Source organism: Necator americanus, chromosome V, assembly GCF_031761385.1.
Source record: "Necator americanus strain Aroian chromosome V, whole genome shotgun sequence".
NCBI lineage: Eukaryota > Metazoa > Nematoda > Chromadorea > Rhabditida > Ancylostomatidae > Necator > Necator americanus.
Genome location: NC_087375.1, coordinates 19,458,384 through 19,474,658, shown reverse-complemented (window position 1 = coordinate 19,474,658; position 16,275 = coordinate 19,458,384). Strand labels below are relative to the sequence as shown.

Below are 16,275 nucleotides of genomic sequence, written 5' to 3'. Positions count from 1 at the left end.
GCTCCTGATATGATTTCAGTTGTGAGGACGCTTCTCATTGCTCTTCTTCTTGCCATTTTTTTCGTTTTTCAGAGGGTGGTCCCATATCGGCGAAAAGTTGTTCTTGCAACTGTTCATAAGTCATTGAAGAGTAATCTGAAGAAGAAACAGTGCAAGCAGCCGCATTCGTAATAAAATTAGAGTGAGGATGAATTTTCTTCGAGGAGTCCAGAAGCAGAGGAAATGAGAATAGTTTCATATAGTAAACATATGGAACTATTCTCATTTCCTCTGCTTCTGCAAAATATACAAACCTGAATGTTTTTCGCTGGCAGGAGGGTTTTTCTCTTCAGCGATGGGAGCTTGAGGAGAAATAATCCAGCTACCTGTAAAACATATAATATCTAGAACAGCTCGATTATTTGAACCATTCTCATTTTGCTTACGACTATTACTATTACTAATCAAAGGATCACATCACCGAAATGAACGCATAGAAGTGATAGAAACCAGTGATCGACATCTATTAAGATAAGTGCATGATACCGATCTTGGAATGTATAACAAACATTCTTAGAAATTACTGTTCTCGCAATTTCTCATTGTAACTTGCAGCTTAAAAAGTACAGTCAATCACGTCATAATCATCGTAATACGAAAAAATCTCCTAATTAGCAACAGTCCGCATGTTGCAAAATTTCTCTGCTTACAATATTTAATATACCATTTCCTAGCGGAAAAGAAAATAGGAAAGAAAGAGTGGCTCGAGGAAAACCAGGAACGACTTTCAAAGAATAGGAGAAGGCGCAGAACTCTCAAAATGTGAAGACGAAAATAATAATAGACGTGGAAAAAAGAAACAAACTACACAAATGTTTGAATGGTTTATGAATAAATGTGGGAAACTCTTCCACCAGTTTCCGAAGAAGTTTACTCACCTTAAAGAAAAGCATTAAGAAATTTCTTGAAAAGAAGAAAAGGTCAAAATCGGTGCTAAGGCTTCGCAATAGCTCAAAGCTAGCAAACTGGTGTCAAATCAGTATTTAGTTTTAAAAAAAAGGAAGCCAGAGATCATACATATAAAGAAGTGGGTGACATGCCGTATTTGCAACATATTAATAAGACATGCACGTCAACAAATGACACAATTCACTCTTATTCCAAACTACACAGGCACCCAGAATCAAACAATTGCAGCAGTTATCTTATGACATCATCCACTTGTTTACAACATCGCGTTGACTCGATAGCACATCAAAGTTGTATAAATGCAAATGCATATCATTTGTCATCGCTTAAGCAACCACTCGGGAATATCATTGGCAATATATCTACGATTGCAAATGTGTTGTTTTCGAGTTGTGGTAAAGCTTCAGTTCAGTTGTGGTAAAGAAACAAGCCTACATAAAAAACATACCTGAAATCTCGGGACCTCCTTTTCCATGTTCCAGTTCTGCACCCAGCTCAACGAGTTCAGGACCAAATTCCACCATACACAATCGCTCACCTTTCTTAGTAGTTCGTATGGGTGTCATTGTCAAAATATTGCCATACTAAAACGTTCTTACTTTTTAAACGAGCAAAGTATTTTATTGTCGATGAAAGAGATCCAATGACAAAAGCAAAAGGAGAATAACTAACCTCTCCATACAGAAATCTCAGGCTTTCTTCATCATAGTCCTGGCCTTCAAAAGGTTTCCATTTAACTTGCAAAGTAGGATGCCTCTCTGGAAAATTACAATATTTGTAAGAAACACAAACCATTTTGCAGTGGTAACACAGAAGTAGAATTACAAAACAAACGAGCTCAAGTTATTTATACAGCCTTCAATACATTTATAGAGTTTTATGGAATTCTTTTGGCGGGCGTGGCGTTAGAGGTCCGTTGTAGACACACGGTCGAGGGTTCGAAACCACCTTAGTGCAAACCAAGCCTTTCATACCTCCGGGGTCGATAAATTGGTACCAGACTTGTCTGGGAGGATAAAAACACTGACTTGATCATCGGCTGGCCCCCGCAAGTCATTGTAAGCCAACACGCGTTCTAAAACCTCAGCGATTACGAATTCCAGCAAAACGCGCTGGCACATACCAAGTGGATTGATACGCCAGTGGCTTTATCCTTTTTATGGACTTCTTCTAGCTACAATTCTACACTACCACACTCTCTTACTTTTTAGAAACGCAGCTGAATGGATACTGTTCACCAACATAGAAGCACTCACCTTCAGCTTCCTCCTTCTTATTCTCTTCGGCCTGCTCTCGGGCAAGTCGAACAAGGCGTTCCTGTTGAGCATGAACTTCGTCAGCTGCCTCCTGCTCAAGTTTTTTTCGTAAAGCTTCAAACTCTGATCGAATGCGTCTTTCCTAAAAACAAACACAAATAACTAGAAGTTTATTCTTGAAGAATTTGGTTACAAATATAGAAATCATCAACAGCAAATGGTAAAATATATTAGTCGCCACTATAATGACGGTAAAAGATAAAGTATGTGGCGTTAATCCATCCGCTTGAGATGCGCCCCCACGTTCACTTCAATTCAGAGTCGTTTGTTTACGAACGTGTAACTGGACTATGCAATGACTTGCGGGGGCTAGTCGATGTGTCAGTCAGTGTCCCTATCCTCCCAGACAAATTTGGTACCAATTTATCGACCCCGGAGGGATGAAGGGCTTGGTGAGCGCCAAGGCGGATTCGAACCTCCGATCGATCGTGCAAGAAGCGGAGCTTCTAGCCGCTACACTACACCCGCCCCCATGCTTACACATATATAAAAATGACAAACATCTTCTTTCTTCATACTTCCGTTTTCATGTTTTTTTTTTTTCGTGGAAACCGACGACGAGTCAGTGAGGCACTGCCAGCAACAAACAAAAGTGTCGAGGTCACTAATATGTTTAATGGCTAGAGCAGTGCTAACAAAACTGAAATTGTCTAACAATATGAGAGCAATATACACAGTACAACCTGACCTCTTCTTTTCGTTTTTGATAGGCTTGTGCAGGCGTAAGATGTTCGCTAGTTTTGGACCGTTCGACAAAATTTTGTTCTCTTTTGTGAAGATCATCTATGAGCCTGGAATGTACTTAGTTCAATAAATTCCACAACAACAGTCTTCGACAACTCAAAAATTCTTCGACATTTCTAAATCTTAAAAATAACACCACATACTTTTTCCTAACACTATCCGCTCTATCCATTCTAGCCTTGTATGTTGCTTCTCGATGTTTAATTCGCTCATAGTCTCGATCGTATTCTTCCTAAATTATGTTAACACAAACCGAACAGAGAATAAAAATCAAAAAATTTCGATTCATGACAAATACTTACTCTTTTACTTTTGTCAAATAAGAACTGGAATGCTTCCTTGGCGGCGATGAACCTTCTCTCAGCTTAATGAAAAAGTTGTAAAGACTAAGATAATTTCTAAGAACGATAATTACATCTTATTTGTATAAATGTAAAACGAAACTTCATTTGATAGGATGTATACCTTCTTCTTTGTTATCGAGATTCTTGTCCGGATGCCACCGCAAGCACTGTTGCTTGTACGCTTTCTGAATGTCCTTTTCAGAACATTGTCGGTCTAATTCAAGTACGTCATATGGATTGAATGCTATTTTAGCTGGCATAGCTGTTATATATCTGCAAAGTCCTCTAAACTTTATAATCAAGCTTTTCAACGACCAAAAACGGAATAAATATAGTGACCATAACCACGAGGTAGAATTCCAAAAATAAAAAGAACGATAGTTTTTACTTTTCAAGTCGAAATACCATGAATAGCAACAAGAGTACACATCAAAGGACAAGAGAAAAAAGTAGGTCTTATGAACAAAGCCAAAACACGCAAACTGTGGTACGGGCTCAAAGAGGACACTTGAGAATGTTTTCACACGGAAACCAAGCACTGTTCGTTTTATCTATTGAAATAGTATGAATTATTACAACACCATTTCTACACTACATTTACTGTCACCTTCCTAAGATACTTCACTGCGCTATTCATTCAATGAAAAATCAGAATTGCTTTTGATAGATAATTTTGAGAGCAGAGGGCCATAGTCGTGCGTAAATGCTGTAGTCCTAGCCGCTGCGCTAAACCGGATGGCCTCGAGAGAACCCGTGTACGCAATTGCGTACGTGCTTCATGTCGTTTTGACCCTAGTATATGGTTTGGCGACTAGACAACTACCATTCCGTACAGTGTGCGCGCATTGAAGGCTAAACTGTAGACAAACTTTATTCACTACTGAAAAGAGTGTGCACTACAAAAGTATGCAGAATAAGTAGCAAAATGAAAAATAAATAAATATGAGAAGATACAGCGTACAAGAATCAGCTTAGATATTTATGAGCCAACTGATCTATCCACAGTCATCTACTTTTGAGACTTAGCGTACTCTTCAAAAAACTTCTCATATGCAGCGACATCGACGGGATTGAAGAGCACCAGAACGATGCGAACAATCTGCGTAATTTTGGTATAAAAATGTACGTAAAAGCGTTTTTTTGTAAGAACTTCTACAAAGTGACGTAAGCATAAACCACAAAAAATAAGTACTGAATAATGACCTACATGGGCCGCATTTTCAGGTTTCGATAACCAACTAGTTAGAAGATTGACCACTGTTTTTGCAGCATCTTCTTGAGGATAGCCGTAAACCCCCGTCGAGATGCAACAAAATGCCTGGGGAAAACAGTCATCATAAAGCAAATAGGATTCCTTTCCACTCTAACTTTTTCAAATCAATAATCTTGAAACTCCACAGCAACAATAACGCTGCAATGTGGAATATCACTGATGCAAAAATATCTATACATAAACAAGAACCTTCCCCTAGAACGGCTTTAAAAAAATGACGCTGGTAATTTTGGTATCGCTGCATAATGTATGTGAAAGCTGAGGAGTTAGTGTGTTTTGCAAGACCTAGAACAATCACCTTATTCGCGTAATATAACACCGAAAACAGAAGTACTGTAGTTAAACACGTACTATGGTCTTGAGGTTGTTCTTAACCGCCAGATCCAGGCACGAATGATAGCACGAGACGAGTTTCTCACGGTCATTCACAGAAGCAACATTACCGGAACACTGCGGACCGACCGTGTGAATAATATCTGAGTAAAAACGGATGTGCAAAAGTTGATTTGTGATAGAGCTTCAAAGAAGGGAGAGTTAAACCAACTCACTTTTGACATGACTCATTTTACAGGCACTTGTGATCACAGCTTTGCCAGTATCACAAAAACCAATGGCTCGACATTCTCTCTGGAGATCGGCTGTGCCAGCAGCTCGATGTATTGCTCCATCTACACCACCTCCTACAAACTCCATATTTATAATATGCTGCGGTGCAAAATATTAGGTCCACCCTTGATTTTCTTGATTGCAGCCTAGAAACGGATTACCTGGGCGCCAGGCAATACCAGGTCCGTATTTATCACCTGCGAAAACCTCTATAAATATACTCTTGGCAGGTACCTCATCAAGGCAGGATGCCACGAGCTTTTTTTTTTTTTGAAAATAGGACGGTGGAAAATCGGGATAAGTGTAGTTGAGGTAGTCGCACTCAGGGACACCCTTATTTCTCGAAGTAAATAATCAAATCAATCACGGGCCTAAGGCCTAAGCATTGGTCTTAGAGGATCTATGACAAGTAAACTACAGCTACTAAAAGAAAAAAGCGGAGCCTCGGAAAATAAGGGCGCCACGTGCCCTCCTCCCCCCTAAATACATTTTTCCCGGAAAATCTTAGGTCCACCTGAGAATTTCCTATGACCATGGCTTTCCCACGCAGCTTTTCACATGACCACAGTTTTCCCGCGTAAAGTTGGGTATAAATAGGCCGATGCAAAATCGTCTGTTTCAATGGCAAAGTACAGCAAGCTTTCTGCTGACGATCAAGCTCAGCTCGATGCCGTTCACGCGGACGGTCTTTCAAACAGGATCGCGGCTCAACTGGGAAGATGTCACAACTGCATCAACCATTATCTGAGGAACACAGAAACCTACAAGGAAAAATCACTAACGGACGTTCAAGAAAGTTATCTAGAAGGGCTGAAAGTCGCTTAGTTCGGGTGGTTTCCAACAGCAGCGAGTCCGCGGACAGCCTCCGGCGTCTTCGTGATTTGCTTTTACCAAAACGGACAATACTACGTAGCTTACACCGCGTCCTCACATCGATAATCAACTTATAAAATGTGAGCCTCGTTTGAATGACCGCCATGAAGCTGCCAGGCTTAAGTTCGTCTGCGCACGCATAAAAGCACGAATTGGAAAAAGGTGGGGTGCTCTTGCAGCTAATTTGGCAAGTACTTGTCTGACTTTCAGGTAGTGTTCTCCGACGAAAAGAAATGGAACCTCGATGGACCCGACGATCTGAGGAAAGAGAAACGAGTGTTCTCAAGTCATAACCTCAGCGGCGGAGGTCTCACGGTCTCGGCCTCGTTTTCCGCAAACGGACCTGTTCCGTTAGAGTTCGTCTCGTGTAAGATGAACAGCGAAGAATATCACAAAGTGCTTGGAGATCATTTACTGCCATATTTCACAAGATTTCGTAGGTGCAACCTAGTTTTTCAACAAGATAATGCGTTCGCACACGTGTCAAAGTCAACCACAGCTTGGGTTAATGTGAAAGGAATCAAATTTCTGGAGTGGCCAAGTTGTTCCCCAAATCTTAACCCGATAGAGAACCTTGTGGGTGGGGGGTTCCTGTACATAACGTGTGTAGGGAGAGAACCCCCTTCTTCTCGGTTTCTGAAGGCCGCCATAGCTGATGCATGGGCTAATGTAGAGCAAGCCTTTACTGATATCCTTATCAGTAGTACGCCGAATGGAATGTATGATGTTGTTTACAACAGGGGCAATGTAACAAAGTACTGAACTTGTTTTTTAGACACTACTTTTGTAATAAATCATGGTTCTTATAAAGTGGACCTAAGATTTTGCACCGGCCTATTTTTCAATGAAAGTTCGTGGCATCCTGTGCTGATCAGGTATCCTGCCAAGGGTATTTTTACATAGGTTTTCGCAGGTGAAAAATATACTGGTAACCTGTTTCTAGGCTGCTATTAGGAAAATCAGGGGTGGACCTAAGATTTTGCATCGCACTATATACTCATGTTATAATTCGCAAACTATCTTCTAAGGTTGGCATCAAGAGAGCCCGCCAAGGAGTTTTGTTAAAAGCAACATCCAGAAAATTGAGTGTTGGGACCTCTTCACGAAAAGATGTTAAGGGAGCAGTGCACGGGTATGAACGGCCACGCTCAGCTACCCCTAATTATGCAGAAAACAGAGTTGGAAACGATCCTGTATCGGATCCCCACAAGGAGTTTAATGACGGACCTGCCTGTGAGAGCGGGCAATACGCGCTGCGTCTGCCAGTGAGCGGTCTATTTAGCTCCATCCCTGACAGAAGCACCGCGTATTGCTCGCTCGCACAGAGGTGGCCCTTCACTAGGTGCTTCATAGGGGATCCATCGCGGTAAAGCCGTCACTATCGCCGTTTTTCAAGATAAACAGAGGGGATTGACCCTGGTCTTGCTCATGCTCGTTACCTACAATCCCACCCCAATTGAATTCAAAGCCGAGCGGGCACGCGGTTTGACGGCTCTGCGGTTTTGATGGTTATTGATTATTCACAGCAGTGCACTCAATAACCACCAAAATGGCGGACCCGCCAAACCGCGCGGCTCTGAACTCTGTGGGCAGCCTAAGCGGTTGCGCTGGAAGCGGTGGAGCGTAGCCGTTAGGATCGACTGAGGACCCTGCTAACACCGTTCATTGCTGCAGTTCGCGATGATCCCACTTTGATTCCAACCGCTATCTCAACCACGCCGTTTCCAACGCAACTGCTTCGTGTTTCTTGTCGTTTTGACCCAACTATATTAATCTTGAATGAGATCAACAAATATTTCGACAAATATACATAGACTTTACAAACCAGTTATACTTCTCATCAATATCGGAACAAAGGCCATTTTTAACATGAGCATTTTTGCGCGGTAGTAAAAGCTTGCAACGTGAACATTCAAAACGTCGACTACCGCGCAAATGTAGATTTAGTGTTCAGAACAGAGAACGAAGTAAATGAAACAAAAACAAAAATTTGTTATGTTGGAGATAATGGTACTGAAGAATGGAAAGATCCCGTATACGAAGAGCAGGACTTTGATTGCAGATATATAAATGGAAGTGCATCTAATTTAGTTCCTAACGACAGTCTCGTATCGTCATAAAGCTCCTAAATCTTATATTCGTACTAACAGCAACACATCAAACAACAAAGAGTGTCTATCTCTATTCTTTTCAATTTTCGCTCAAAATTCTAATGCGAGAATAGAAAAAAAAACAGAACTGGATCATCAGTAGACAGAACAACCTCCGGCAAGTCTGTTGTTTGCCGCATTGACGATTGCATCAATTTCGAGTCGTGTGATATCACCGCGCCACATGGAAATCTTATCCAAAACACTGCGGGCAACGCCAACTATAACAGTACTAGATAAAATCGACTGCCTAACGATAAAAAAAACTGCAAACAAAGCTATAAAATCAACGTCGAAATTAACTGACACTTCTCGAAAAGCGTTGGAATTTCCTTAACCAGCGTTACCATGATGCCTACAAATGAAAAAGATAACAAGTATACCGGGTCTCTAACAAAATCCACGACAACAAACAGCCAAAAAAGAATAAGCCCCCGGACTAAAAAGTTAGCATGTCATTAACGCCGTACTTTGTCTGACACATGCACAGAGAGTATGGACATATCCCACACCTATTCGTACACGTAGCCGTCATAATATTGACACCCATAGTTCACATCCAATACACCTAATTTGACGTCCATGTCTGTGTTAGGAATTAGAGGTGCCGTCTGGTTGGATAGCAGCTGCTGGTTTCCCTTTTTCCTGTAAAGTAATAAGACCAGAAAGAAACATAGGTTTTGATCTGGGAGAATCTGCTTAATAATTTTCCAAAATCTAACGGTGCTGAGCGTGAAGGTATCGCGGTTTACGTAATTACACACACAACATCGATGCCGCTGAAGCTCTACAAATGAACATAGGAAAGATGTCCTATGTTCTGCCGTTATTCGTCCTTTGTTTTTCTCTATTATCTCACACATTTAGAAGAAAATCTCTTCATGTGAAACTTCCTGCAAAATATGTAGGTGGCATGATAACATCCATCACGGTGCTAATGTGACTCGAAGTTTAGAACGAGCTTTCAAGAAAAGTTATGTTAATATGCAATAATGTTAATAGTAAGTATGATGAGGTTTTTGCCGTTTACTTTTTCTGTGTGACCAGAACTATTTGTATCTAGCAGTCTTCGAAAAGACATAATGTATTTATCTCCTGACTTACTTGATGTCTGAACTTTCCAACGAAACGATATAAGTAGCTAGCATCCGCGCACGTTTAAAATCTGAGAAGTTTGCGAATTGCAGAAGTAGTGAGAATTGTACAGTATGAAGTTGTTATTTTGACCTTATTGCAAATTTTGAAGTTTCAATATATTTTCTAGAAAATGCTAAGCCTACTCTACTGCTGAGCTATGCGCGAATGGAAGATGACGATACTCGGACTGTGGTGAGGGAAAGCATTGTCAGTAGGATCGATGAAGTAAGGAAATGCTTCTTATTTCCCAATAATTCGCATTTGATCCGTTCTTACTTGCATTTTACGTACGTTACACTTGTACGCTTTTCGTCAAAGATGAAAGCCTTACCCCTACAAACAAATTTGGTGTACTGAATGCAGTTTATTATTAATTCTGAATTGAAAGAGTGAGCTTTACGATGTCAGTGGTACATTACGAAGAGAGTCATCATTAGAGAACAGCACAAAACGCGTTCGCGCTTTTCTACAATGTGTGTAGATTGCGATCCGCTGTTTGAAGACAAGAAGTGGTTCTCCGGACTTCTTTTCGCTTCGTTTTTTCTAGTTTTTCTCTATCTTTCGCATAATGGTGCCTGATTACCTACCTAGTTTCGGCGTAGTTTTTTTTTCCATTAGCTTTATCATTACTTTAACTCCTAGGATGCTTCTCAAATCATAGTTTGCATTGATTTCATTTCTGTGTCATTTTTGTGTGATTGTACTCATTGTGAATGCATCGATGGGAGATCATCAATCTATGATTAAGAAATTAGGAAATTTTAAATGGTATGCGTATGTGAAAAGGTAACCAACCCAATAACAACCCAAAATCCGTCCTAGAAGAAGGCTAACTATCTACAGTAGCAGGAAAAGTAGGAGACTCCCTCCTAAAGCATTGAACTGGAAAAAAAAGACTTCCGTATAATTACGAGGATGCTAATCGTGAAAAACCACAAAAAAAAAGAACAAATGGAATCGCGCAGGTTAATGTTAATGTTAGTTAAGTTAATCACGGGATCTCTTGATCTGTAGTAACTGCAAGGAAACTATCAAATTGAACACAATGATGTCCCTAACCTGTGGGTTCTATTATTTACGTTAGGGTTCAGCATCTCACTTCTAGCGGAGACATGAAGGTCATCGGTTCTTGTGGTTGTTTTTGAGTGTTTGATCGTTCGCAAGTTGTTTTTTTTTTCGTTATCTGAACTATATACCTCTCTTCTTCTACGAAGTTGTTATCTTCAGCAAATGAAAAAGTTTGGTCTTCATAGAACACTGAACGTGTCAATGTTTCGTAAATCGTGAGGATGCAAAGGCAACGGCCACATTGCAAAAATAAGAGTAGTACATGTACCATAAGAAAGAAAGGTTTCAGCCAAAGTGAAGTACGGTAATGTTTGAATTTCTGCAAGTCTACACATGAAATTATATATACTAGGGACAAAACGACACGAAGCACGGACAGTTGCGTAAGCGGCTGCACTCCAAAGCAGTCCGGTGGAGACAGCGGATGGAATTGAGGTGGGACCATGGTAAAATGCAGAGATGGGTGGCGGATCCTTGCACGATCCCAACCGCTATGCTCCACCGCTCCGCTTCGAGCGCAGCCGCTTGCACAACTGTCCGTGCTTCATGTCGTTTTGACTCAACTATAACGTTGTTCGTGTACAACTCAATTATTTACAGCCATTCATACGCCTACTTGGTACGTTCACATACGAGGCAGTCGATCATTACGCCTCTTTATGTAACTGGTTCGTATCCGGCTTCATCTTCGTCATGACACGTTCGTTGAGGAACCTCTCCACGTTTCTGGAGGATCTTACCGAAAGTGCTTCGAACGCGCTTGCGGTCCCTATCGCATTGTTAACTGCCCTCGGTAATGTTCTGTTCATGTTGTTTAGTGTAGTGACATTTCCTATGAGAGTGGTTCATGCTATTGGTAGGAACTACCCCATTTTCACTTTGATAGTGCTCAGTTTTTTCATATTGTGCTTTTTAATCATAAGACGGATCACTAGACAGTCTGTTGTCAGTTATTTTCTGTATACTTTCATACCGTATTGTGTCTCAATTGTCTACACAGTTTTTGGGATGATCTTTCCTCAAGTGCATACAGTTTCTCGAATTCTACAGGCACTTTTGCATCCAATTAGATGGCTACTAGGGATAGCAGAGCAGGTGGATCGCAGAGCCAGGCCAATCAGAGAGGTGGTCGAAGTATTTTCGCCGGGAAGTGAACGTCGTCGCGGTGAAGGATCTCTTCATCGGAGAACCTCAACATCTTCCACTATGTCAATTTCCGAAAAAGCCAATAATGAAAGAATTCAGTGCTGTATTTGTATCTATAGGGAGAAAACAGTGTTGTTAAGACCATGTAATCACATCTGTCTTTGTGAAACCTGCTTTCACGCTGTTATAAATGAGTCACCACCAAAATGCCCGATTTGTAGGTCTCCGATCGACTCACACATTAATGTGTTTCTCTAAAACAGTATTTCTTTTTTCTTCTCAGGGCACAGTATCATTTTATTGGTTGTGGGAATGATGATGTTGTTACACGATGATATATGTAAATATTTGAATAAAAATGCTGCGAATGCTACGTTCTGTTTCCGCTTCTGCTTTTATTGTGTGATAGAAATATTGAAACCATTTGAAGATGGTAGAAATGCTCATGATACTCTTATTTGGTGTAGAATTCGGGACAAGATCTTCATGACGAAGTCAAGAGATTAATTGTGACCAGCAAGCATATAAATCTGGGATTTATTACTAGGATTTGGAGCATCCTTATTTCGATACGTCTCTCTAGCACACAAGTCGCTGTGGTGTTAGAAGACGAAAATGTAGAAGTCTGCTGGTTGCCTAGAAAACGACCACTTGGGACTCATAGGGATAAAGCTTTGATTTGATCAATCTACTTAGGATGCAATACCGTTCAACTTCATTTCCGTATCGTTTGGGGTTTGTGGGCGTAGGGATGAAGTGTTTTTTTTTTTTTGGCATGAGCACAGTGTTGTACCAGCGAGTGTGCAGCTGCACCGGATCCTCCTTGGCTATCCCATCATTTATCATTCATCTTTGTGAGATATTAATGTTGTAAATAAAGTCAATGAGAGTTCCACTCACCAAGATCCTGCCTTTGAAGCTTTTCAGTTCTCTGGACAGCTGCGTTACTTCAAACGGAATGGAAATGCGTCCATCACAACAGATATACGACTTGCCTCTTGATCTCGGGAAGAGCTGAAGTTCCGAAACCTTTCTGAGTTGTTCCTTCTAGCAGATCAACATTTCCACGAAGGAGAGGCAATCCGCCTATCTGCTGCGAAGGACGCATTCGCGATTGTGACGGAACAAGTGCATGTCATATCGAGAAATCATCTTCAGGTTGTCATTTTCCTCTTGTCTCCAGCTCATTTCCGGCACTATAAACTATTGGGTTACATCCCACTAAGATAATAGTTTATACTTACTTTACTTTTTTCAGGATTGAAATGAACCATTTTTTTTCTTGTGCTTAAGATATGCTCGCCTTCATATTCTACACTCCTTTCCCATTTCTTGCAGATTTTCGATGCTCCTCTTCCGAAATTCAATTCTTTGTAAAGAAGAATAGCCTTTCAGTACCATGGTAGCTTCTAAGGTGGAGCCTCCGATGCTGGACAAGAGGTACTCGTGAAGATCGGCCGACGCTGCTGACCTGACTTCAGCGAATCCGCGTAATTACAACTGCGCTCCAGCAGCTAGACATCTTCCACAACCGCCTGAGACCACCTGGACCCCGCTCCCTTGTTGTTCTCTAATCAACACCATGCACGACGCTCGCGCCGCCGCGGACCGATGCATACTGCGAATTTGGAAGGGAGAGTAGTAAAAAACGAATATAATCGGGTCAAAATGACATGAATCACGAGTGTAGTTGCGGTGCATTTGCATACGCGCTTGAAACGGCGCGGTGGAAGCAGCAATTGGAAACGAGTTGGAACGTGCTGCATGTCGTTTTGACCCTAGATGCAGCAAGTTCTGACGAATACGAATATACTAAACTGAATGAATGTTATCGGAAATTAAGGAAAAAACTAGATACTTCTATCCAATTAAAAGATATATCATCATAGGCATGTCATAGAGTATCAAAGAGTCAAATATTTGATGATTGATGAGAGTGATATGCGTGACCTATACTGACCTCATTTGAGCAACTTCGCACAAATAAAAGTTATCTCAAAAAGATGCTGCAGGGAAAAGGCTAACATGCATATCTTTTCAAATACCTCATAATTCCACACATTTCACACCCTGACTGTTCTATATAAACTCGCAGTGCATAAATGCGTGTTTGTCACGATGTCATTCAATGAATTCATGTTCATCTTCCAACACCAGCAGCTGTACGCACAGCAACTTTATCAGCAGTCTTTAACTTACAGTTAGAGGCTTAAATGAGAACTCATTTTAAAAATAAATTTTGTCGCCGAATGTCTCGCTATGTAACAAGATGAATGTTTTGCCAAAATTTATATAAATACAATGCTTATACAGAGCGCATGTCAAATATTTTAACACTTGCTTGTATGCTTTATTTGATAAAACTTTGTATGGTTTTTTAAACTTCTTTCGACACAACAACACACGACAACTATCGTTTCATTCGTTCATTTCTATCTATTCTCTAAATGAAATCAATATTACAGTTTAGGTGTGTTAGTGGCTAACAGAGACCTTTCTATCTTCGAGATATAAATCCAGGTGCAATGTATGTCTGCGAGGCATTCTTCGCGCCTCGTTAGGGGTTGGATAGCACTTTTATTCAACTAGATAAGCAAAAGGAAATTCCTGGATTTAAAAATTAATTAAAATTAAAAAAAGAAAAAAAATTAAAAAAAGCATTGCACCGACCAGTGGGACATTCTTTGAAACATCTCTTGCATTCCCAGGAATGGATGAGTGGTTTCCATCTAACAAGTCGAAATATGATAAGAAAGATTTTCACTCGCATTTCTAAATTCTGTATCACGTATACAAATCTCTCTCATGCATATTAACTTACAAGTATAATTTTTCTAGGGTTTCAAACAACATCTAACACCAGACACTTTTCTTTTCGTTCGATTCTAAAAGCACATCGCAACAGCTGCAGCCATGGGAGAAAAAAAAAACTCGTCGTAAGAGCAACAGACGCGGCGAAATGGGTGGGGAGAGTGGTGTGGGTGGAGGGTAAGAGAGAAGTAGCACAAGAGGAGCAATCAGGCTACTGTAGCTATCAGGACGCTGTCAGGAGACGCGTAGTGCAATTAGCGATGCTCACTACCCTCCTGGATAAGCGGAGGCCCATCATACGGCTACCTCTTAACGGTTCCTAAGGGGCTTCCTGTTCTTAACTTTTTTAACCACCGTTTACATTGGCTTACAGTCATTGTTCGATCCCCAATAATATTGCTCTTATTTTCTGCTGGCTTTTTGCCTCTAATCATGCTATGCAATAACGGGCTTACTCCGTCACGTATGTATGAAAATGGTAGCCAGACTTGTCTGGTAGGACAAAAACACCGACAAAAACTTAGTACATAGCTAGCCCTCGCAAGTTATTGTAAGGCTGCGTGAGAGTTGGTAATCTTCAAACATTCTTGAGTTAAAAGAAATAAAAAATTAAAGGAAAAGCGTATCACGAAACTGATGTGGTTGGGAAACCTATTGGGAAACATAGAGTTTTGGTGTAGATTACGAATATGAAAGCGACCCCGCCCAACTTCTAATCGTCTTGAAAAACGTGGCAACGGCGTTTTTTTCCTACGAGGCAGGTTAGAACGCACCGCATTGCACGCGCTCCAGTTTTATAAGGAACATATTCATTAATTTACTTAAACAGGATGGCGAGAAGATCTTACCATCTTTGGTCGCTCGCTCGTGAGCTCGTTACGTGTACGAGGGTGGTGCGTTCTAACTTGCATCGTAGGAACGAACATCTTTTCTCGTGCTGTTCTTAGGATGACTAGACGAGGTTGGACCGGGCTGCGCTCTTCTTCGCAATCTACAACCCGAGTTTATGTCCTCCATCTGGCTTCACCACCAAGTCGAATTCTTAATCTTTGAAGGCATTACCCCACGAATCTGGGGTGGTGCAGATTTCAGGTCGGTCACCTAGCTGTCACAAACCAATCGATTTTTACGAGCTGGAGATGGAGAGTTCCTACATGTGGTCGTAGATTATGGAGAGGAGGGTGATCCCGTACATTTCTTCCTAATTGCCGTAAGAAACGGCCGGAAAGATGCGGCGCATGCACAAGGCTGGCGCGCTCCAGTCGAACTTGTTGTAAAAAAAAGCGCGCCGGAACGCTCGAAGTCGTACCTTCCGAACCGTTTTTTACGGCAATTAGCAAGAAATTGGTGAAATCACCCTTCTCTTCATAATCTACGATTCTGCATAGGCATAACCCACCTAAAACCCGCACCCAACCCAGATTCGTGGGGTGATGCTTTTGAAGTCGGACGTGTAGGAACTCATCAATTCCGCGCACTTTATCTGCGCTTCATCTTTTTTCATTTACCTTTCATTGTCATCTCCTACAGGACCTATGCCAAAATGCCTCTTAATATCAACTTAGTTTTTTGAAAGCTGCAATAACACTAACAATAAGATTAATTTACTAGCTGTGCTTACGGCAGGCTGATACAGTCATGGTGATATATGCAGACTCTGATTTATGCAACCGGAAAAACTGCATAATTATAGGGATAACCTAATATATGCAGAACTACACACTAGTAATTCGAACGAAGTCAAAAGTGACATATGTTGAGCTGTTGACTGCAGTAGATACAAGGGTTTTTTTAATGAGAATTAATAGTGCCACCCAGCTTTTTGTACTCGTCATGTACGATTCAAGGGGTCTTGATCT

The 16,275-nt window shown here is 41.1% G+C and overlaps 2 protein-coding genes across 5 annotated transcripts; one reads left to right on the top strand and one right to left on the bottom strand.

Annotated features, from left to right (window-relative positions):
* Nucleotides 1–34: 34 nt before the first annotated feature.
* Nucleotides 35–8,604, bottom strand: RB195_014448 (uncharacterized protein; the record flags this gene model as incomplete). Of its 3 annotated transcripts, XM_013444724.2 has the most annotated exons (15): nt 35–135; nt 294–365; nt 1,397–1,532; nt 1,621–1,706; nt 2,205–2,346; nt 2,953–3,055; nt 3,152–3,240; nt 3,311–3,372; nt 3,474–3,625; nt 4,366–4,451; nt 4,560–4,670; nt 4,977–5,101; nt 5,174–5,305; nt 8,368–8,475; nt 8,562–8,604. In XM_013444724.2, the coding sequence occupies 15 exons, from the start codon at nt 8,602–8,604 to the stop codon at nt 35–37; spliced, it is 1,548 nt and encodes a 515-aa protein (XP_013300178.2). The 3 variants fall into 3 exon arrangements, with proteins under 3 accessions (XP_013300178.2, XP_064060608.1, XP_064060607.1); XM_064204727.1 differs by lacking the exons at nt 4,366–4,451; nt 4,560–4,670; nt 4,977–5,101; ... (1 more) ...; nt 8,368–8,475; nt 8,562–8,604 and having other exon boundaries at nt 3,474–3,612; XM_064204726.1 differs by lacking the exons at nt 35–135; nt 294–365; nt 1,397–1,532; ... (4 more) ...; nt 3,311–3,372; nt 3,474–3,625 and having other exon boundaries at nt 4,362–4,451.
* Nucleotides 8,605–9,556: 952 nt separating this feature from the next.
* RB195_014447 (uncharacterized protein) lies at nt 9,557–12,869 on the top strand (the record flags this gene model as incomplete). Of its 2 annotated transcripts, XM_064204724.1 has the most annotated exons (4): nt 9,557–9,616; nt 11,060–11,252; nt 12,657–12,763; nt 12,864–12,869. In XM_064204724.1, the coding sequence occupies 4 exons, from the start codon at nt 9,557–9,559 to the stop codon at nt 12,867–12,869; spliced, it is 366 nt and encodes a 121-aa protein (XP_064060605.1). The 2 variants fall into 2 exon arrangements, with proteins under 2 accessions (XP_064060605.1, XP_064060606.1); XM_064204725.1 differs by lacking the exons at nt 12,657–12,763; nt 12,864–12,869 and adding an exon at nt 11,510–11,529.
* Between the last annotated feature and the right edge of the window lie 3,406 nt (nt 12,870–16,275).